At 37.9% G+C, this 23,597-nt stretch overlaps 1 protein-coding gene across 1 annotated transcript; it reads right to left on the reverse strand.

Moving 5' to 3' along the window:
• Window positions 1-1,468: 1,468 nt before the first annotated feature.
• On the reverse strand, window positions 1,469-21,361 carry LOC129268911 (uncharacterized). Its single transcript, XM_064104465.1, has 8 exons — window positions 18,947-21,361; window positions 14,204-14,267; window positions 12,800-12,852; window positions 12,120-12,248; window positions 8,735-8,925; window positions 8,083-8,160; window positions 5,660-5,876; window positions 1,469-4,961 (listed from the first exon to the last, which is right to left on the reverse strand). Exons 1-8 carry the CDS (start codon window positions 19,131-19,133, stop codon window positions 4,915-4,917), a joined length of 966 nt encoding a protein of 321 aa, XP_063960535.1. The 5' UTR covers window positions 19,134-21,361; the 3' UTR covers window positions 1,469-4,914.
• Between the last annotated feature and the right edge of the window lie 2,236 nt (window positions 21,362-23,597).

Genomic DNA, 23,597 nt, shown 5'->3' on the forward strand with positions numbered 1-23,597 from the left:
GAATTGCACTTTTGCATCCAAAATGCACTATCCTGCACTCTGACGTCATACCAAAAGTACTATCCTGCACTCTGACGTCAGAGTGCAGGATAGTACGAGGTCTGGAATGATCTAGAATTATCTAAAATTTTAATCAAATATAAGCATTCGGGGCAACTCAGTAACATGGGAGAGGAGGGGGTTGTATAAAACAAACAATGCACGCATTCTTGTGCATAGAGGACCTAAATAATGAACTCTGTGCTCGACTCGCCAAATGGATGTACCGCACTCGGTCCTGCGGACCTCGGTGGGGTATATCCATTGGCGCTTCTCGCACATCGTTCATTATTTGGCCCTGCATGCACGCACTTACGTGCATTATTTGTATACTGTAACTTTTTATGAAATTTGTTTCTGTGTTGCTATTTTATAAAACAAATAATGCACTTGCTCTGTCGTGCGTAAAAGTAAATGCAGAGAAAGCTCGGTTTTTCAGATGGTACATTCTAGGCACTCGCCGCCAGCGGCTCGTGCACAGTGCAGCACCTATCTAAAGAAACCTCGCGTGCTCTGCATTTCCACTAACGCACTCGGCTGCATGCATTATTTGTACACGAAGGGAATAAGGCCCTGGAAGGACATAAGGCCCTTGAAGTAAAAAAATGTTGATTTTTTTTCAATTCTTAAGAGTAAACTAAAGGATATTGTGTTCATGAGAGTTGCCCTCTTGAGAAAGAGAAATTATTTAAAGATATTTAATCCACTCTCTACATGCAGACAAGCTTATCTGGCCCATAATCATACTCCTCTCTGAGTGAGATGAGGGACCCGTCCTGATGGAATGAGATTTTAATCCATCAAGATTTTGTAAACCTTTTTTGGAGTGAAGGTGTAACAAATGCACACTTTCACTCCAAAAAAGGTAAAACTTTACTCTTGAAAGATTGAATCTCATTCCATCAGGATTGGTCCCTCATCTCATTCACTCCGAGAGGAGTGTGATTAGGAACCAGATTAGCTCCTTTGCATGTAGAGAGTAATAATCATTAGGGACCAAAGAAAACAAAACTGAATTTGAATTTACGCTTAATCCAATACGTTTCATGTTGTCACTACTACATTAAGCTTTTATTTGATTCGTTTTCTTTAATTTTTTTTTATTTTAATGAGCTGCAAAGTCATGTTTAAAATGTAAAATAGTCCCTAAAATAAAATCTAGTATCTTTTACTTATGATGGTTTCTATGAGGAAGAAAAAATAGTAGTACAGATGTTTTGGGTATACCATGCATTCTTTTGTGGGCATTTGTGTGTAAGTTTTGGCAGTCCTTTCCAGGACGAACAATACATACAAGAAACAATACACCATGAACCATGAAACATCTATATACTAAGCTATCTGTGCGTCTGTATGTAACCTTCTTTATCTGATACGTGTGAGGAAATCATGGACATCTGAGACAGGAAAAAAGAAATGAAACAGACAATTATGAAAGAAAGAATGCAATATATTTCAGAAATACATTTATCCTACTATGGTAATCACGACTTAAATGAAAGTAAAGTATACTTCGGCAATAAACAGGATATACACACTTTTCATTGAATATATGAGAATGACAGATTGCTATTTCATCCGATCCAACGCGTGGTGGCGTCGCGGTCCAGTGGGTATGAGTCTCATTTTTTTGTCTGAGGGACGTGGGTTCGATTCCAAGCCATAGCGTGTGTTGCTTCAGCAAGAAATTTACCCACATTGTGTGGCATTCGACCAAGGTGAGGTGAATGGGTACTCGGTAAAAAGAAAATTCCTCGAATGTTCGAGCATCCGATCAAGAAAGCCGTGCTAAAGCCGGGCTGAGCCAGTTCGTAGTTCCACTCTGCGCATGATCAGACGAAGGTCATTGGTACTAAAGTGACACGGTGGTTTAAAATTTTATGAGATAAGCACCAACTTCGATGTCTGGATTATTCATATATTCTTTTGAATTATGTTTTCATTTACATCCACAAAAAACCAACAATGTGTCCACAACGACTTCAGTTTGCCAGGTACATTGTACAAAATGCTATAATATGCATTCTAAGTAGAAATGCAACAAATACCTTCATAGAGTGTCCATTGGTGTGCTATTCTAGTCACCTGGTCTATTCAATTTCTTCAACCTGCTATGTAAGGCATGCTTATGTAATATCTTGCTTTGAAATCTGCTTATCACAATGAAAGAAATGAAAGGTCATTGACCAAAATAAGCCAGTTCACGGTTAGCTCATGATCAACTTTTCTCAAATGACCTATGTGATTTTTCATTAGGATAAGCACTATCATTTTCAAATGTAGATGTTGCGTAAGCTTTACCGGTAGAGTATTCAAATTCTAAGAACAAAAGGCATTGTATAGACCAGGTGACTAGAATAGTACATCAGGGATAAAGTTTGGAAATCTGTTTTATTGTCTGCCTTTGGCACATTTGACTATTGTTTAGGCTACTGTCAAATACCAGTGATTATGAAGGCTCTATTTATTACTCTTCAGCTTGGATGTGATAAATATTTTGAAAGGAATACATGAATAATCATCAAATCACAAATGCCTATGTCAGTGAATTTGAAAGCCACCTTCATGGTTGTCTCCAATGACCTTTTTCTGCTCGTGCGCAGTTTACAACCGTGAACAGGCTTATTGTCCATGAAGTAACTACGAACTGGTCTATAACATTATCATGTCCAGCAAGACCCGCTAGGAGAAAAAAAATCTGAACTGAAAGGGAAAACCTGGGTAAATATGATGTAATTGTTGTTGTTATTACTATTACCCTAATAATTATGAAATGAGTTCCTACCACGACTAATACTTGTAGTTGAAGCCGAGGAAAAAAGGGCGAATGATAATCGAGAATGAACAATATTCCCGGGGGGGCCACTTCCATTGACGAGTGGATACCATGCGCGACCATGGGGTCTCGAAAAGCACCCTAAACACGTAATTTCCATATTCTGAAAATGCACCCCTTAACAAGTATTGGCGTGTGAAATCCTACCCTTAACAAGTATTGGAAACAAAACGATACTCTTGGCAAGTATTCCCTGAAATGAACCCCTAAACAAGTATATTTTATTGTTATGTCACGGGCCCTTCGGTCGTCGGTTTTACCTTTATACACATCATTTGGTTAAGTACGACCCCACCTTCTACACCTCGCGCAAATCGGACTCTAAACACGTAGTGTTGGGGCAAAAAGGACATCCTTTATAAAACATTTTAATTTTGTTTTATCATCCACGCAAATTTGACCCTAAACACGTAACTTTCCTAGCAAAATAGATACCCTTTTTTCATTATTTTTGTGTTTTTGACACCCTTATCACGTTACGTACGTAACGTGCCTTATCGTGAAAAAGACATCCTTTTTACGTGTTTTTTTGGTCGCGCATGGTATCCACTCGTCAATGTAAGTGGCCCCCCCGGGACAATATTCCTGTATGCATGTGCACGTGTGCATCGGGATCTCTTAGAAGGCTAGTCTCATATCACAATGAACACGCTATGTTTTGGGTGCCAGGAGGGGGGGGGGGGGGGGCACTTCCATTGACTAGTGGATACCAGGCGCGACCAGGGTGTTTCCATATTCTGAAAATACACCCCTAAACGAGTGATGGCGTGTGAAACGCTACCCTTAACACATATTGGAAACAGAACGGTACCCTTGGCAAGTATTCCCTGAATTGACTCCTAAACAAGTACATTATTTTTTTGTGCCAAGGACATGATCACGGACGTCGGCTTTACCTGTAATTACATTGGGTTTAGTACCGCCCCACCTCCCACACCTCGTTCAAATCAGACCCTAAACTCGTAATGTTGGGGCAAAAAGTACATCCTTTATAAAACATTTAAGTGTTTTGATACCATCGCAACTTCGACCGTAAACACGTAGCTTTCCTAGCAAAATATATACCCTTTTTCAGTATTTTAGTGTTTTGACACCCTTATTTCGTTACGTACGTAACGTGCCCAATCTTGAAAAAGAGATCCTTAATACGCGATTCTTTGGTCGCGCCTGGTATCCACTTGTCGATGGAAGCCCCCCCCCCCCCTCCCCCGCTCTGGGTCTGGGCGTCAATGTGTGTGTCCAGCAGTGTAGATGTGGGTATGCGTAACATCCCGTATGGTTTTTGTGTATGGGACCAGTGTCATTTATCATATTTGTGAATGGATGTAGTGTGTGTACGGTTGGGTGTTCGGTGTTTATGTGTGGGGGTGGGTGGAAACCAGTGTTATATACCACATTCACGACATAAATGACTGTAGACGGTTCTAGCTGTTAGGGTTTGTGGGTTGGTCTAGGTAATCTCAGTGGGGTAAGCGATGCGTGAGTGTGTGTGTGTGTGTGAGAGGGTGTGTGTGTATGTGTGGGGGGGGGTATAGTGGGTTGGCGATCTGGATGGGTAGGAATCAGTGTCATATATCAGTATATCGTATTTAAACTGAATGTACTTTTATACAATGATAAACCAGTGGAAACTAAATTTAATTAGAATACATACATGGAATCGAGACTTAGACTTACTGATAAAACAGGCATACCGGTCGTCTTATCATGCATCACATATTTGAGAAAAGAAACTCGTATATACATACATGCAGTTTTTATTACCATCATTATCATTATCACCTTTATTAGTAGTATAATTATTATTAGAAGTAGTAGTGCTGTATAGAAATGTAATATGGTGATAACGTTCTTTCCCCCAACACTCTAGCTTTCACTCGCTCTCTTTCTCCTCCTCTCTGTCTCGTTCTGTACCAAATGATGATTCATCAATATGTGTCGATCATCCTCAAAGTTGCTTGAATACATGAATATCGATGATTATTTCCGAAAGAGCCCGGATCACGTGAGACGGAGTAGACCAATCACCGTGCAGCGTGTTAGTACCCCAAACAGATCTCTGTGTAGTTTTGACCGGGGATATGACCTGTTTACATAAAAGGAAAACAAAAATCACATTGTCATCCACGTACGAACATAAAATCTATTTTATGCGAAATTGATTTAAGTTCCAAATTAAGTCGATTTTTCGATGCCACTTTTCTTTTGCAGCTTGTGAAATTCCTATTAATTGTTTTTGGTTATTTTTAATTTATTTCCCGTGGAAGCTTAATGGTAATCGTTAGTATTTAGCCAAACACACAAAAAATAGAATATTAAACAATATCATAGAATATTACAATCATGATAATAGGATCCAATGTATTCACTGGGGAATGCAAAGAGCGGATTTTAATTACGAACACTCTCAAGTTGGTCGCTTTTATTGTCCACCTTTCCTTAATATTTGCGTAAACAATTTTTGACACCCAGAATAAAAAAAAAAAATTTCATCTAATATACGAGACATTGCAGCATCTACTAATAAGAAAAATGCTTATTCAGAATCAGAATGTTGACAGCTTTTGCAATACTTTTTTGATACGCAATCTATATAGCAATATGTCGAAGGTATTGCGTCATTCATACATTATTGATGTTAGTGGGGTCCAAGCTGTAAATGATATTTAGCTCATTTAAGTAATTCATTTATCATGGTGGGACAAATGTATGAAACTAAGACACAGTTCAGACCAATGTCATGATTTAATAATGCAGATCTGTGGATGAATAATGACTTCGTACCGTGATTCTCGTGAAGAGATTCACATATTTCCTTGTAGCCCCCTCTATCGACCAGCCGCTTGAATGCGTCATTCCACCAATCCACCAGTTTGCGGTTTGTATGACGAGTCATGATCGAGGCATCACCGACTAAACAGTTGTTGATAAAACCAGTAGGTGATACGCGTTTTAACGTGGTTTCGAACTGAGCAAGGGCTGAGACGAACGCAACGTCAATCTGTGACGAAGGACATAATGGGCAATAAAACATTAGTTTGTTATCAAGTTTAAAAATCAATGCAAATATTTTGTTACGGTAGACACAATTTCTGTCGGGCAATGAGTAGATAAGGTTGCAGGTTCGATCTGAAAATAACTAAGCAAGAGGATTTGCATCAAGGGGTATTAACCTGTCATCTACTGCATTTCGGGCAAAGACTCTACCACCACGCCCTTACTGGTTCTTTACTTAGTCACAATGAAATAAGAACGATACCTTAAGCATACCTCTAATTCTTAATCCGACTTGCATTTGTTTATAGGTGACCAAGGAATAGTAAGGACTCGATAGGGAAGTTTGGACACGCAGAACAAGTTCTAGTACATAGTAAATGCAATGAAAATGCCTGCAAAATGAAAAAAACACCGCTGGAACGTCTTTGTCGAAATTGGTGAACCGGAAAAGCAGATCGTCCTATGTTTGGGAGCTGACGAACAATTGCAAATGATTATGTCGTTTGTCCAGAGTCCAGGACGAAACTGCTGTTTTGATTCACCAATTTTCTACAAAGACGTATTGGTTGTTTACTGTCATAATGAAGGGCATCTGACATTACATATTTCTGTGTTCTTGGAAAAGTTCTGCGTGACGGTGCGAAAACTCGTTATAACAAACTTGTCAACCAAGTCGATTTCACTCGTCCATGTCTGTACATGCAACGACAACGTAGACATTTTCCTCCGTCTTTTTTATTGGAATGGATATCGATGAAATAGTGTTGGATCGATGAAGAAAACAAGGTGTACACTACCCTGTTTGTGGAAAAATTCACAATATTCTCGTAAATTACCTATTTACGGTAGAATGATTTATATTGTAGTATTTAGCGTTATATGTAAACTTTCTCGTCCTGGAATGAATGTCCTTATTCTCTCCTAACATGTCTGATACCATGCGATAGTAGCTCCATAGTGAGGGTTCGAAGGGATTCTGTTCTTAAAAGTTTTAGTCCACCCCAGGAAAATATTGATTTGAATCAATATAGAAAAATGTAAGAATCCTAGCGCTGAAAATTTCATCAAAATCGGATATAAAACAAGAATGTTATGTCATTTTTAATTTTCGCTTATTTTTCTCAAAACAGTTATATGCACAACTCAGTGATTATGCAGGTGCGACACTATGATGTCAATCACTAACAATTTCTTTTGTTTTTGATTGCTTGAATTATACAATATTTCAATTTTACAGAATTGACAATAATGTAAACTTGACTACACCACATAATGTTCAACAATGTTAATGCCATATGTTCAGGGAGGAATGAAACTCGATTTCTCATGAAAAGAGGAAGAAAATCAGAATATTTCATATTTCATGTAATAGAATACAAAAAAAATAGTGAGTGGGTGACGTGATCAGTCCCCTCATTTGCATACCGACCAGGATGCACATATAACTGTTTTGTGAAATTAAGCAAAATTTTGAATTGTCATAACTTTTTTTTATTTTACATCAGATTTTGATGAAATTCTTAGTCACAGTGTAAGGCTTGTTGGATTTTTATCTTTTTATTCAAATCAACTTTTTGTTGGGGTGCACTTACATGTACATACATGTAGCATTGTACTTGCTTGGTCTGCATGTACTCACAAACTCAAATTTGACACTCTAACAATAACATGCCTAGAATGGAGACTAGACTCCACACCTTATGTGTGTAACAAATGGTAAAATGTTGCTCTAGTCTCCTACTTAAAGCAGATACGAAACCAATAGCGCCACCTTTTGAGTCCTCAACTACTCGTACCTGGCCAGTTTCCTGACCCATAATGCTAGTGTAGTCTAGTAATATAGACCCACTTTAATGATAACCTGCTAATTAACTACTTAATACATTCATACCGCAATTATTATGTTACCAAGTAGCAAAACAATTACTTTTCCCCCTAAAACATTAGTTTCTTTATACATGTACAAATACAATTATAGGTCAATTTATTCTCTGTAGTATTAGTAGATATCTGAAAACGTATGCATTTATAACACACAGCCAATGAAAGACCACACACAGTTCACTCCCCCTTTAAGACTCTACATTATACACTATTGTAAAGTCAAAGACCTGTGCCTGCAGACTATTCGTTCTAGCTCCCGTCATAAATCGTAAACTCCCCCATCTATGTTTGTACGGTTAACTAAGTAAGTGAAGACAATAACTTACATCTCCGTCCAGGATGGCGTCGATCAATCGTTCGGCTGATTGGTAATGAAATATCTGGTTTGGGCCAAGCGTAGAACCCTGTATGTAATGTGAAATAGTAGCGTATTTTAGCAACCACTTCGCAGGCGCTGTCTGCAACGTTCAGAATCTATTGAAAATTCCCGTCAAATCACAATTGACAGACTATAGGTTATTAATGTCAAAAGTTGTTAGACACCGGGACAGCACATCGTCTTATTATTCGGACCGGACAAGAAAAGGGAAATATGCCGTTTGTCCAAAGCCACCGCTCCTTCGACAAAGGCTGCTTTGTTATGAAAGGTTTTTTTTTTTTTCAAAAGATTCTCAGCGTTATAGAAAGCATATGTGAAGTGATTGCTTAAATTCTAGTATTATATCGACAGACAGAATAAAAATGAGAATGAAAAAAAAACCCTAACATTTTGAATTGCGACCTTTCCTAAGTCTTTGGATTACCAGCGTTTTCATATCACAAACGGTTACATTTATTAATCTTTGGATATCAAACATAAGACCCCCCATCCCCTTCTTCTCAAGCCGGCCAAAACACATGCTGTTAAGTGAATATTTAACAATTCCAATCAGATTTTTATAAGTTTTTCATTAACAAAATCAGAAAAAAATGTTTTACCGCGATGTTTGTATAGCGAGCGAGGCAAAACTCATCCGCATTCCAGCCATCTAAAAATCCAACTTTCCGATTGGTCAAATCATTATACGTCACTGTGCTGTCATTTTTGGCGTAGAGGGCGACAACATTCCCTTTCTTATATGGATTTGTGAAGTAATACGTCAGGCGGCGATTCAAGGTTTGGACCCATCCTGGAATAAAATATATTCGTGCAAAATTACACTGAGTGGAATCAACAAAATATAGTCTCTTTACTGGCAGGCAGGCGTTAGGAGTCGCTATGGCACATCCTTTGGCCAAAATGTAGATAAACACTTGTAGATAAACACTGTTTATTGAGCCATACATATTGTTTTAATTCTAAACAAAACTGTTATCGACTGATAAACAGTGTTTATCGGGGGAAAACTATGTAAGTCAAAGGGGAAAAAACACACTATTCAGTCGATAAGCCTAGTTTCTTCATTTTTTGCTCGATAAATTTTTACGATGTTATCGACGTCATTGGGCAAACGGGGTGCCATGGGCGTACGTCAATTCCCAATTCTGTTTGTCAGGCATACCGTGTAGTGAAGAGCGAAATTACATCGGGCTTTTGCTCAGTATGTTCACGTGCAACACTGCACCTGCCGAGCAAAGCACCCTCTCAGGTGTTCTTTTGATGTTAGCGTGGAGTAATTAATCAAGGGTTTCGGGTATCCTGGAACACATCGCCCTCCATATATGGTACGCGCATGATATATTTTACGCTGTTGCATAGGAGGTGAAAATCGCCTACCAGCAAGCGCAACCTATACAGCCCTTCTAGATCTATTGTACATGTCATAAAAAAGTATTTACAACTCCAAGCAAAGTAAGTGGAGAGTGGATTTTTTTTCGTAGAATTTTGTTAGTAATGGCAATGCAGGAGAAAATTGAAAACAGGTCAAATCCATATGGTTTAATTTTTTTTCAGTTTGCACTTCAAAGATGCCCAAACAAACAAACTAAATAATTGTAGATACGCTTAAGTAACAAGTGGAGCGCCTCCGGCTGTCTCACCTGCATCACGCTATTCAATATAGCAGTAGTGCTAACTTTGAAAAACTACTATAAAATAATTATTCACAAAAAACACCATTCTTATAATGATAAAATACTACGTTCGTTGACAATGAATGACATCTGACCTTGATCATGCGACCTAAGACTTGTCAGTGAACTTGATTACCCATGTATCCACATTTTATAAACTATATCTATAAACTTTGAAAGTTATGACAGCAATTTAATAATTACCCCCAACATGGCCAAAGTCCATTGACCTTTGACCTTGGTCATGTGACCTGAAAGGCTCGCACAGGATGTTCAGTGATACTTGATTAATCTTATGTCCAAGTTCTATTAACTAGACCAATAAACTTTCAGAGTTATGATGTAAATTCAACAAATACCCCCACCATGGCCAAAGTTCATTGACCTTAAATGACCTTTGACCTTGATCATGTGACCTGAAACTCGCAAAGGATGTTCAGTGATACTTGATTACTCTTATGTCCAAGTTTCATGAATCAGATATATAAACTGTCAAGGTTATGATGGTAATTCAATAGTTATCCCCAACATGGCCAAAGTTCATTGACCTTTGACCTTGGTCATGTGACCTTATATTAGCACAAGATGTTTAGTGATACTTGATTACTCTTATGTCCAACTTTTATGAACTAGACCATTAAACTTTCAAAGTTATGATGGTAATTCAACAAATACCCCAACTTCCCTTACAAAAATATCGTGTGGTATTCCTGTGGTATACCACACAGCAGTACCACAGCAATACCACACAGTGGTACTGCTGTTTGGTATTGGTGTGGTACTGCTGTGTGGTATTGCTGTGGTACTGCTATGTGGTACTGCTGTGTGGTATTGCTGTGGTACTGCTGTGTGGTATTGCTGTGGTACTGCTGTGTGGTATTGCTGTGGTACTGCTGTGTGGTACTACTGTGGTACTGCTGTGTGGTATTGCTGTGGTACTGCTGTGTGGTATTTTATGTGGTATTACAATGTACCATACAAGTACCACAGCACTGCTGTGTGGTAGTTTTGTGGTATAATTTTTATCTGTGGTATTTCCTATGGTATTTTTAGTACCACATGAGTACCACAGGCTACACCTCTGCAGTACCACATGAATCTGTGTGGGGTTTTAACCCGTGTGGTATTTTCTGTGGTATTACAATGTACCATACAAGTACCACAGCACTGCTGTGTGGTATGTTGTGGTATAATTTTCTTTCTGTGGTATTTCCTATGGTATTTTTAGTACCACATGAGTACCACAGGCTACACTTCTGCAGTACCACAGGACTTTGTGTGGTACTTCATTATCCCTGTGGTATTTTCTGTGGTATTATGCAGTACCACAGGAATACCACACGATATTTTTGTAAGGGTTGGCCAAAGTTCATTGACCTTACATGACCTTTGACCTTGGTCATGTGGCCTGATATTCGCACAGGATGTTCAGTGATACTTGATTACTCTTATGTCCAAGTTTCATGAATCAGATCCATAAACGTTTAATGTTATGATGGTAATTCAACAGAATCCCCCGACTTGGCCAAAGTTCATTGACGTTAAATGACCTTTGACCTTGGTCATGTGACTTGAATCTCAGGCAGGATGTTCTGGATTACTTGATTAACCTTATGTCTAAGTTTCGTGAACTAGGTCTATATATTTTCTAAGTTATGATGACATTTCAAAAACTTAACCTTCGGTTAAGATTTTGAGGTTGCTTCCCCCAACATGGTCTAAGTTCATTGACCCCAAATGACCTTTGACCTTAGTCATGTGACGTGAAACTCAGGCAGGATGTTTAGTAATACTTGATTAACTTTATGTTCACGTTTCATGAACTAGGTTCATATACTTTTTAAGTTATGATGTCATTTCAAAAACTTAACCTTCGGTTAAGATTTGATGTTGACGCCGCCGCCGCCGTCACCGCCGCCGTCGCCGTCGGAAAAGTGGCGCCTATAGTCTCACTCTGCTATGCAGGTGAGACAACAAAACCAACTAATGGCAATTCTCTATCGTCTTCTGACCATCCCTTGTCCATTACGAAACGTCCTTTTTTCAAAATTCATATCGTTCCTGCCTCATTTTGCTTCTAATCGCCTTGTGTTACATTTTGTTAATTCTCATTAATTTTCTTATTAATTATTTTCATTGTACTTTATGTATTTCGTATATAGTTTTTCCATCTGTCCATTGTTTCCCTCTTCATTTACCATATATATATATATATATAAATATATATATATATATATATATATATATATATATATATATTATGTTTGTGCATAATATATGTATATTATCATGAATAAATTATAAAGATTACCTGTACACCCGTCGTACCATCCACCCATGAGTCCTTTGCCTCCCCGGGGGCGCTCACCGGCTTGGCTATCCCAACAGTTCTCGTAGATATCATAAACCAGTTCACAATGTTTGTTTGCTATCGCACAAACTGAAATATTGAGAAAAAAAATGGTAGAATCCAAACTAAGAGGAACAAAAAAATGAGTTACATGGTTTTAAACACGGTCATCATCATCTTTATCATTATCAATATCAGTAGTCATATATTATCGTCATTATTATTATCATTATAACTTTCATTATGAATACTTTTATTATTGGTATTATTGTTCATTATCATTACTGCTCTCCTATTACAACTGATATCATCATCATTATAGTGATCATCATCATCATCATTATTCATAGTAACACAACTGGTGACTGTACAATAAATTAATGTGACATTCTTTATTTTTATTTGATGTTTTATTTTTGCTTCTGTAATGTGGTTTCAAACCGCCTCGATCACAAGAATCCCCGTTAAATTACATTTTTTCAAGGCTTAAAAAACACCCGTAAATTGTTTTCGCATTCCAACAACCCGAAACATAGCCTTAGGGATATGTTCCTGTAGTTACGAGCATGCGCAGCATGACTGTTCGGTGTTCAGGGGCTAGTGAGTTCACGTGATCTAGTTAGATTAACCGCTTAACTTACCTCCGTCTATTATGTCTGGTCCGAATCCATTGATGGTGTACGTTCTTTGATCCCTGTTGTCATGAAAAAAATATTTTCTTTCGTCATTCATATGTTTCCTTGCATAATATGTCCCAAAAGGAAATAATAAAACATTGCATTAGAGTGGAATCAGAGTTCTTATAGAACTATATCATTACAATACCCAAATAAATCATCACAATTAAAAATTGGGAGCATCATCCCAACATACATATTTATAATCTTTATATGTCTACCTCATTAGATGGACCACTATCATCACCATTATCATCATCATCATCATCATCACATCATCATCATCATTATCATCGTCTTCATCATCATCATCATCACCACGACCTTAGTGTTTATCATCAACCATCACCATGATAACCATATTATTATCACCATTATCTCCATCATCATCATCGTCATCATCATCATCATCATCACCACGACCTTAGTGTTTATCATCAACCATCACCATGATAACCATATTATTATCACCATTATCTCCATCATCATCATCGTCATCATCACAACATCATCACCACTATCTTAATGTTCATTATAATCACCATCACCATGATCACCATATTATCATCATCATCAACACTACCATAACCACCATCGTCATCGTCATAATCATCATCATCAGCACCACCATCACTTCCATGACCACTATCATCATCGTCATCATCATCATCATCGTCATCATTATCATCACCATTACCATCATCTTCATCATCATCATCAACATCATCATCATCATCTTCATCATCATCACCATCATCATCGTTTTCATCATCATCATCATCATCATCACCATCATATTCTTCATCACCATCATCTTCATCTTCATCATCATCATCATCATCGTTATCATCATTATCATCATCTTCATCATCATCATCAACATCATCATCATCTTCATCATCATCACCATCATCATCGTTTTCATCATCATCATCACCATCATCATCATCACCACCATCAACATCATCACCATATTCATCACCATCATCATCGTAATAACGTCTCCCCTATCATGGTCATTACCATCATCACTATCATAACCAACGCCATTGCCATCACCACCGCCACCATCATAATCATAATCATTACCTATTATTACCTTGTATTTCTCCCATCAGTTATACCAATGATATGATAAATATAGTGATTATGTTTCTGATTGCAAAACCAATAACATTCATAATTTAAAAAAATCATTATCATCATCATCACAATTATAATCACCATCATCATCACCATCATCACTACCATATCCACCATCATCTTTTTTTTTTCTGATTGCAAAACCAATAAAATTCATAATTAAAAAAATCATCATTATCATCATCATCATCACATATAACATGTATAATGATTTTATACACTTACAAATATTCGAGAACATTATCGTAGTGGCCGATAGCAAACAGCCAGACTCTATCGTCATTGATACCTGATGATGTGAAGAAAAGGAGAGACACATAGCTTTTATACAAATTAAACTAATGAAAGAAGAAATAATGTGTCTTTAATTAAAGGAGAATAAAACCCTTGGAACCAGATATACCCATTTCATTTCATTTCGTATATTTCCATTTCCAGCATTTACAATTTGTTCCATTTTTATATACAGATATAAGCAATAAAACATAGCAAAATTCGACGTACAAAAAATAAAGTTTATTCACGTTATAGTTTATTCATATAAAAGCGAAAAATCAAAGAAACGGATCAATGAAAGTTTGAGGAGGATTGAATGAATAATATTAAAAAAGAAAGTTATGAACATTTGAATATTCAATTCACTAATTTTGAGTCCTGTGTCCCGTAATACAAACGTTAGTGATTAATTGTACGCTAACCTTGATTTTCATGATTAATTGAACATTGTAGTCAACGCAATCGATTGTAAAGACATTCTTCTACCATGATTGCTAAGCCTTGTGTAACTGGCAAAATGTGCCGCCAATACACACGCCCAATATAATGTTAATCCGCCATTTTGAATTTGTTTGTGAGCTGTTCAACTTGCCCTTCATCCCTTTTCACATTTTGTCACGTGGAATAGACCTAGGACGTGCATGCTTCGATTTGTTCTTTTTTTTACAGAAAATTTCCTTATTTGGCATGCTTACTTTTATGTACTTTTTACGATATTCCATATGTAAAAGTATCTCTTGTGTTTACACAAACTGCTTTCTGCAGTTGGTTGAACATTACGAAAGTGATTTATTTTGAATTGTAGTGCCAGTTCACGGTTAGCTCATGATCAACTTTTCTCAAATGACCTTTCTGATTTTTCATTAGGATAAGCACTATCATTTTCAAATGTAGAAGTTGCGTAAGCTTTACCGGTAGAGTATTCAAATTCTAAGAACAAAATTCATTGTATAGACCAGGTGACTAGAATAGTACATCAGGGATAAAGTTTGGAAATCTGTTTTATTGTCTGCCTCTGGCAAATTTGACTATAGTTTAGGCTACTGTCAAATACCAGTGATTATGAAGGCTCTATTTATTACTCTTCAGCTTGGAAGCGATAAATATTTTGAAAGGAATACATGAATAATCATCAAATCACAAATGCCTATGTCAGTGAATTTGAAAGCCACCTTCATGGTTGTCTCCAATGACCTTTTTCTGCTCGTGCGCAGTTTACAACCGTGAACAGGCTTACTGGAGCACAAAACTTTGTCCCAGAAAATAGTCAACTCATTCCATACGTGCGATCTGCGATGATTGTTTTTTTTTTCTTCTCTTTTTTTTCCTTTATCATTTTTTTCTTGATTTTCTTTTCTCATATTTTCCTCTTTTTTTGGTTTTTAGATAATCCATATCTTCGCAAACACGAGTCCGCAGCGGCGTAACAGGGCTCGGTGGCCAGGGGGGGGGGGGGGGAGGGGCAAGAGCCAAAAATTTCCCGGTCATATCATGGAACAGGCAATGGCGTCATAAGGCAAAAAATTGAGGGGGCGATATGGCGTATCGGGCAAATATATATATATATATAAGCGAGCGAAGCGAGCGAGCAAATTTTTTTGACATTTTTATTGCAAAAATCAAATTTTGTGATAGATTTTGACTTAATGTTAAAAAGATGATATCATATTTCATCCTCCTCTCTTTCCTTTTTTCTCTCTTTTTTTGTACGCCACGGTGAACAGGATTTTTGTTATGATTGTGAGCATCAGGGCGAAGCTCTATATGCACGAGGGGGCCGAGTATGGCGCTTCTTGCAATAAATAGCTTAATATAGGTCCCGAGCGAGCGAAGCGAGCGAGATAAAAAATATCACCTTTTCATGGGAATCTAACATGAATATAGATTTTTAACGTGATATTCAGAAAAATATAATACACTTTCCTTTCTTTCCTCATTTTTTTGTTGTTTGGTTGTAGAACTTTTGGGGGCCATGGTCCAAACTCATCCATATAACAGTGCTTTATGGGTGGGGTCCAGGGCAGAGCCCCGGAACCTCTTGATATCAAAGCCATTTTAAACCTTACAGATGGCCACTTATTCTAATCAAATTGCGTGTATATTTATATAGCTTTAACACACCACATAAATTCAATGCAGTTGTGTATCGTAATCATCCAAATATTGTGAGGGGCACACCATAGCAAATGTGGAAAAAATTGTAAAAAGTCGCCAGCGAGCGAAGCGAGCCAGAAAAAAAAATGGCCTGTGAAAATGAAATTCTAATTATGTGATAGATTTTTACATCATTATAGCAAATATCATGTCATATATTTTTTTTCATTCATCTCATTTCGCTGCCTCTTTATTTTATTTTATTTCCCCTTGGCTGTGGAACCACCCCCTGGTACGCCAGTGCTTCAACGTAAAGCTTAATGCAGGAAGGGTCCATAAAGGGGCCCGTTATAGAACCCATTAAAGGTTACAGATGAAGAGCCCCCACTGCACGGGGTCTTGACTCTTGGACAGAGCCTTTGGAGATTTAGCAAGTTTATGATAGACTTTCATATACGACATTATGCTATGTACCATCCATTTTTCTTCCCGCTCGTTATCTCAATCCTCGGCAGCCCGGTAGTGTACGTTATCTTGTCCCTATTCTTTATTTTCCAATTTAGATTTTGGCTAATTCCATTCTGCCTTTATTTCCCGCTTTTGTTTGCCTTTTTGTCATCTTTAATTTATTTCCCTGTCTTACTAATCATGCTAATGTATTTGTATATCGGGGCGAATCGTTCTTTCTCACTTGTTCTTTTCCTTCCTTTTCCCGTTATCTTTCCGTTTTCCCTTTCTTCCCCCCTTTTTTTTCTTCTTTTTCCTGTTTTTTTATTTTCCCGGTGAGCTCCGCCAGGGAGGGGGGGGGGGGGGGGCAGCTTGCTTCCCCTGCCCCCCCCCCCGCCTGTTACGCCATTGCGAGTCCGTATTGTTTCCATCAAACACGCAGGTGTAAGCAGAAAACAAACGCACTGCAAAAACTCTGGTGTTGATTTAACACCAGCCCGGAATCTATATATATATGTCCACATCAGAGAAATGTTAAACAACACCAGTGTCGTTTTGGTCTAACACCAGATAGGTGTTTATACAACACCAATTAGTATTAAAACAGCATCAGTTTGATTCCAAACTGGTGTTGTATCAATACATCTCTGGTGTGGACATATATAGGGTTTTTGCAGTGCGGGCTTCTTATTTGCAAATGTTAAATAGGTATCCCGTGCTGAAAAATTATATCCCGACAAAATAATAGATGAATGCACTGAGCACAGTGCTGAGAAATTCATCAAAATGTGATAACAGATAGCGGAAATATTTTATTTTAAAGTTCGGCAATACTGTATCTGCGTCTCATGAATATTTAGAAGGTGGGCTGAGGATATTTTCCCCCACTTTCCTTTTTCTTATGTTATTACAAGAAATTTTGAAATATATTATAGTCTCATATATGTGTGTATCATAATTATGTCTCCCCTGTAATAAATAATTTACAACAATTATCATTTTACACATTAAATCAGTTGCCAATCTATGCCAATGTCTAGCACAAGAGTCTTATATCCATGATAACTATTGTTGAAATGTTTCCTAGGGATTGGAGAAAGACTTATACATTGCGTGCGGGCATGCCAAGATCTGGGGCCCGTCTTATGGCCACCGCACACCTTACGACTGTTTGCGATCCGATTATGGAACAAATCGCATTTTGCTCATTTTTTGAAAATGTGAAAGGACCATATCATTTTATTTGAGGTTAAAATTAATTGAAAGAATTCTAATATAACCATTTAGAAAGATTGCAAGCCTTTATTTTGGAGTAAAGGCGAAATTAGTTTCAAATCGTAGCCAATCGTACGACTGCTATGACGTCATTATGACATTTGCTTTTATTATAAGAAGGGTGATAGCATAGTCACAGATTTGAACAAAGGTATTCGTAAGATGATTTCGAACATTAGACAGTAAGACATTCCAAGTCTCAATATTAGCCTGAAATTCTACTACGTTTTATTCTGAAACCGGGTCGCAGACCAATCGTAAGGTGTGCGGTCGCCTTTACAAAGAGTTGCGATTGATCCGATCAATCGCAACTATGGAAAGCCAGCAAAGTCAACATAAAATGCATGTTTGTTCCCCAAAAAAATATAGACCTGATGTATATTCATAAATTCATTGATTTCTTGATAATATGGTGCGTTCTCCTTTGTTTAAGTTTATTTTGCAATTAAGAGCGGCAATATATAGGACTGGACGATCGCCTCGTATTTGTAGTGAAATAAAATTATGATACATGGAGAACAGAGAAAAAGGAAAGAGTATACTGCAGTATCGAGAAAAGAGACTTAACCGTTTAAATCGGAAGGAATTAACGCTACCACTATAATTATCACGACTAATAGTTTTATGTTTCTCCCCTGTTTACCGGTCAGCGACTCTACCACCAGGACATCCCGGTCCATGACACAGTCACGATGAAATAAGAACAAAGCCCTCAGTCCCTCTGTGGTTTTTTTTTCTGACTTGCATTCTTATATTACTCCGAGTAAAACATCGGCAAATAAAATCATTTTCAGGCAAAGAAGTAATTACGTCCGTGGAACATTTTGCATGATTAGGGAGTTTAGAACGGATGAAATAAGGAAAAATGGGACCCACCTGTATTTGACGGCTGAGTGTAGATGTTTATCGGCTGTTGGGCATCGGTCGTGTTGGTCCTCCTCCCTCCTCCTCCTCCTCCGCTTTGAGAGTTTAGGCTGATGATCCCGAGAACCAAAGCGACAATGCTCACAACAACCAAACAACAGACCAGAATCACAGTTAAAGAATTCTTATCCTGGGCCATGATTGCCAACCAAGCCTTGAATAGAAGATAGATACTAGATCACAAGATTGGGGCGTACCACTCCAGGTTGTTTGAAAACCAGTAAACGCAGGTAAGTTATGGAGGTGGGAGAGTGGCGGATCAAGCGTTATTCACAAATATAGGGGCATTCCAAGAGACCTGGGAAGTTCCATGTCACGTGCTCCAACGCCAATTGCTCCGATGGAAAATCATCACGTTAAGCCAATCAGAAAATCTAATCCCCACAACTAAATAAACCATAATCCTTAATCTTTACATTATTCTAAACCAACATGTTACAATCTTAACCTTTCCTAGCGTGTCAATGATAGACTTATTACATGACATTCAATAAAACTGACATGGCCGATTTCGAGTTAAGATCGGAGCAAATGTCGCAGGGAAATATCGCGTGTCACCGCCTGGAAACCCGGCCTATTTTGCATTGCAAGGGGGAAAAATGGCAAGAACTGACTTAATTTAGGAAAACGGACAATAAAATTGAATTTAAAAAGGACAAAGAAAAAGATTAGTGGCTATTACTACATTGTCACAATAATCACATAAATTGTGATATTCTGTACAGATAAAAAAAAATAGAGTTATGACAAGCCATGAAGATAGATTTATCCATTTAACTGAAGCAGGGGCGCAATAACTTTCACGATAAACTAGAAGCTGATCAGTTCAAAGAGGGGGTCCAGCTCCTCCCTAGTCCAACGCTGTGTCATGGTCTGGAAGCTACTGAACGAAAAATATCTTTTCACGTTTATCATCTATTTTATTGTTAGAAATCATATTCACATCTCTTTCTACTGTCAGGCATTCAGCAATTCAAACTCCTATCATTGTCATGATCGTATTGTCACCATCTTTCCAGGTCAGTAACTTCATATTTGTAGATGAAATACAAATGCTCTGCATTCAAGTCTACCCTGTCTGTCCCCGGTGCTAAAGAACAAGAAATATTGATATTATGCGTATTGATCACATGCACTACCTGCTATTATACGTATATATTCGACATCGCATTATGAACGCTCTTGAAGCGTTTGTGGGTTATCAAATAGATGGATAGAGCTTTTAATTGTTATACACCCCCCCCCTGATATCTAGAATCAAGAGCTAAGCAATTCCAGAGTTTGACGGATACATATACAGCTGCGAGATCACTTCTAACTTTTGTTTTGACGGATGGGATTTGTAATGAAAGAATGAGTTGGACTGCACAAAGTGCGATTAAGTTTTTAAGTTTATTCAGTAACGTAGCCAAAGCTTAAAGAAGTGGTTTGTGATTGCATGGATTGGGTCACCAGGGAGGTATTGATGATGTGCGGTTCAAATTCAAATTCAAATTCAAATTTATTTATTCACTTCCATCAATTGTACATACATGAATTGTATACCATATAAACATAAATATTTGTATACGTTGCAGAAAAAAGAAAATAATGATACATATGTTGTGAAAAAAAAAAACACTTAGACAATTTGGGCAACACATTGTAGGGTTTATTAATAAGTATACTATTTTTCAATATAAATTAAATTAAGATGGAAATGGAGGGACCCACTAAAAAGCAATGCTTGTACAATGTGGGCCCCTCAAAAAATAGATAACACAACAAATAACAAAATAGCAAAGTATAAATACAAATAACCAAATGATAAAAAAAAATAACTGAGAGGGAAATACTCACAAAATAAATACAAAGTTATCAAAAATATACAGTTAGATAAAGGACAAAACAACCCGTCCTAAAAATATCCACCCTTCCCCACCCCACCCCCCCCCCCCAGAAAAAGAGAGAGAGAGAAAAAAAAGGGAGAATGCCCTGAGAAGATGGATGGGTGTTGCTGTATGTAGATAGAACACATGCCGTCGTGGACTCAATCACATAAGGGCACACAAGGGCCCACATCCGGTTGCTGTTCAAAGTATACTAATTTGATGATAAGGTGAAATACAATCCGTTTTCATGCGCAATAAGTTGATGAAGATGCAATTTTTCCTGATATGGTAATTGTGATACCCTTTTCGCTGTACGCGCCTACATTGCCCATTGGGAAAAGCAACCCTTCGTACCTGCTTTTGTAAAGTCCCAGTCACATATAAACACTGATCATCAAGGATCTACACGGCAAATCCCGGATCATCATGGCATTATCCCAGGAGGTCTGGGTAGTTTAACCACCCGGGAGGAGTGTCGATGAGCGTGGGTAACTGTACACGCAATATCAACACGACATCTACACGGACAAATCCGGCAGTAAACGGCGTACGACGCCGGGTGTTTTTGACTAACCCAAACTGGCGTTAGCCTCTCGGACGTTCATGGACCACTAAGGAATATGTCGTATAAACGACATATTCCCATAAAAAATATATGCCTTGTATCTTTCAAGGGGGGGGGGGGGGCACACCTGTGCAAGAATGCCATATTTACATTAAAAACATGATTATGGCTCTCAAAGGGGGGGGGGGCAGATGTGCCATCCCCCCTCCCCCGGATCCGCCACTGCAGTAGTTTCAGATGATATCACACGAAGGGAATAAGGCCCTGGAAGCAAAAAAAAATTAATTTTTCAATTCTTAAAAGTAAACTAAAGGATATGAATGAGAGTTGCCCTCTTGAGAAAGAGAAATAATTGAAAGATATTTAATCCACTCTCTAAAGGCAAAGAAGCTTATCTGGCCCATAATCATACTCCTCTCTGAGTGAGATGAGGGAGCCGTCCTGATGGAATGAGATTTCAATCCATCAATTTGTTTAATCGTTTTTATTACTTTTATTTTTTATTCGTGTTCGCTGCATAGTGATGTTTAGAATGTAAAATAGTCTCTAAGATAAAATCTAGTATCTCTTACCCATGATGGTTTCTATGGGGTAGAAAAATATTAGTATAGATGTTTCAGGTATACCATGTATTCTTTTGTGGGCATGTTTGTGAGTTTATAGAGTCCTTTTCAGGAACAACACATGTCCACGAAACAACACGTCATGAAACATCTATACTGAAATATCTGTGTGTCTGCACACTCTTAAAATGTTGGGCATTATACTGTCCACACAACAATTGGTTTAAAAAATTACCCAAGTCTGGGTAGTTTTCAACCAAAACTGCAGTTTTCACCCAAAGCACACATTATTCGTTTAAAATTACCAAGAATTTGATAAAGTTTTAACCAATTGTTGTGTGGACAGTATGTTGCCAAACATTTTTAAGAGTGTATGTAACCATGTTTTAATTAATTGATACGTTTGGGGACATCATGGACATCGGAGACAGGAAAAAAGAAGTAAAACAGACATTTATGAAAGAAAGAATGAAATTTATTTCAGAAATACAATTATACTACTATGGTAATCACGACTTAAATGAAGGTAAAGTATACTTCGGCAATAAACAAGATATACACACTTTTCAGTGAATATATGAGAATGACCGACTGATATTTTATCCCATCCAACGCGTGGTGGCGTCGTGGTCCAGTGGGTATGAGTCTCTTTTTTAGTCTGAGAGACATGGGTTCGATTCCAAGCCATCGCGTGCGTTCTTTCAGCAAGAAATTTACCCACATTGTGTGACATTCGACCACGGTGAGGTGAATGGGTACTTGGTAAAAAGAAAATTCCGCGAATGCTCGAGCATCCGATCAAGAAAGCCGGGTTGAACCAGTTCGTAGTTCCACTCTGCGCATGATCAGAAGATTGTGTGCATGATCAGAAGAAGGTCATTGGTACTAAAGTAACATGGTGGTTTAAAATTTGATGAGAAAAGCACCAACTTCGATGTCTTGATTATTCATATATTCTTTTGAATTCTGTTTTTATTTACATCCACAAAAAAAAACACAATGTGTCCACGAACGACTTCAGTTTACCAATTAGATGTAGAAATGCAACAAATACTTTCATAGAGCATGTAGAGTGTCAATTGGTGTGCTATTCTAGTCACCTGGTCTATTCAATTTCTTCATCATGCTATGTAAGGCATGCTTACGTAATATCCTGCTTTGAAATCTGCCTATCACAATGAAAGAAATTAAAGGTCATTTGACCAAAAATTGTCGATGAAGTAACTACGAACTGGTCTCCAACATTCCCGACATTTCGTTGGAAGAACGCGAACGCTTATTTACGACGTTAGTTGATTTTGGAAGTGACTTTTGGGCCCGTCGTCAAGGTCGTAAAACTCTGTCCTGCAATGCAAATTGTGTGACATGATACTTTTTTTCGTTTCGCATCTGGAACGGAAACATTCAATTTGCGTTTCGTGTGCAAAATTCTGGTTGCTACTATGGTAACAGCGATATATCCGATTTAGGACGACTTTCCAAATCCACATTTGGTTCCTCCCAGAGCTCGAGAGGCCGCTCGGGGGCCCACTTCCATTGAAGAGTGGATATCAGGCGCAACCACGCGTAAAAAGGGAAAGAGTGGGTAAGTATGTTACGTATAG

The sequence above is a fragment of the Lytechinus pictus genome, chromosome 9 (assembly GCF_037042905.1).
Source record: "Lytechinus pictus isolate F3 Inbred chromosome 9, Lp3.0, whole genome shotgun sequence".
Taxonomy (NCBI): domain Eukaryota; kingdom Metazoa; phylum Echinodermata; class Echinoidea; order Temnopleuroida; family Toxopneustidae; genus Lytechinus; species Lytechinus pictus.

Excerpts from the sequence above, each read along its gene's own strand:
- LOC129268911 (XM_064104465.1), bottom strand. The coding sequence starts at position 19,133 with ATGGCCCAGGATAAGAATTCTTTAACTGTGATTCTGGTCTGTTGTTTG. Across the intron at positions 8,161-8,734 it reads CTCGCTATACAAACATCGCG|GGTTCTACGCTTGGCCCAAA; the intron begins GTAAAACATTTT and ends CATTACATACAG. Across the intron at positions 5,877-8,082 it reads ACGCCATCCTGGACGGAGAT|ATTGACGTTGCGTTCGTCTC; the intron begins GTAAGTTATTGT and ends CCTTCGTCACAG.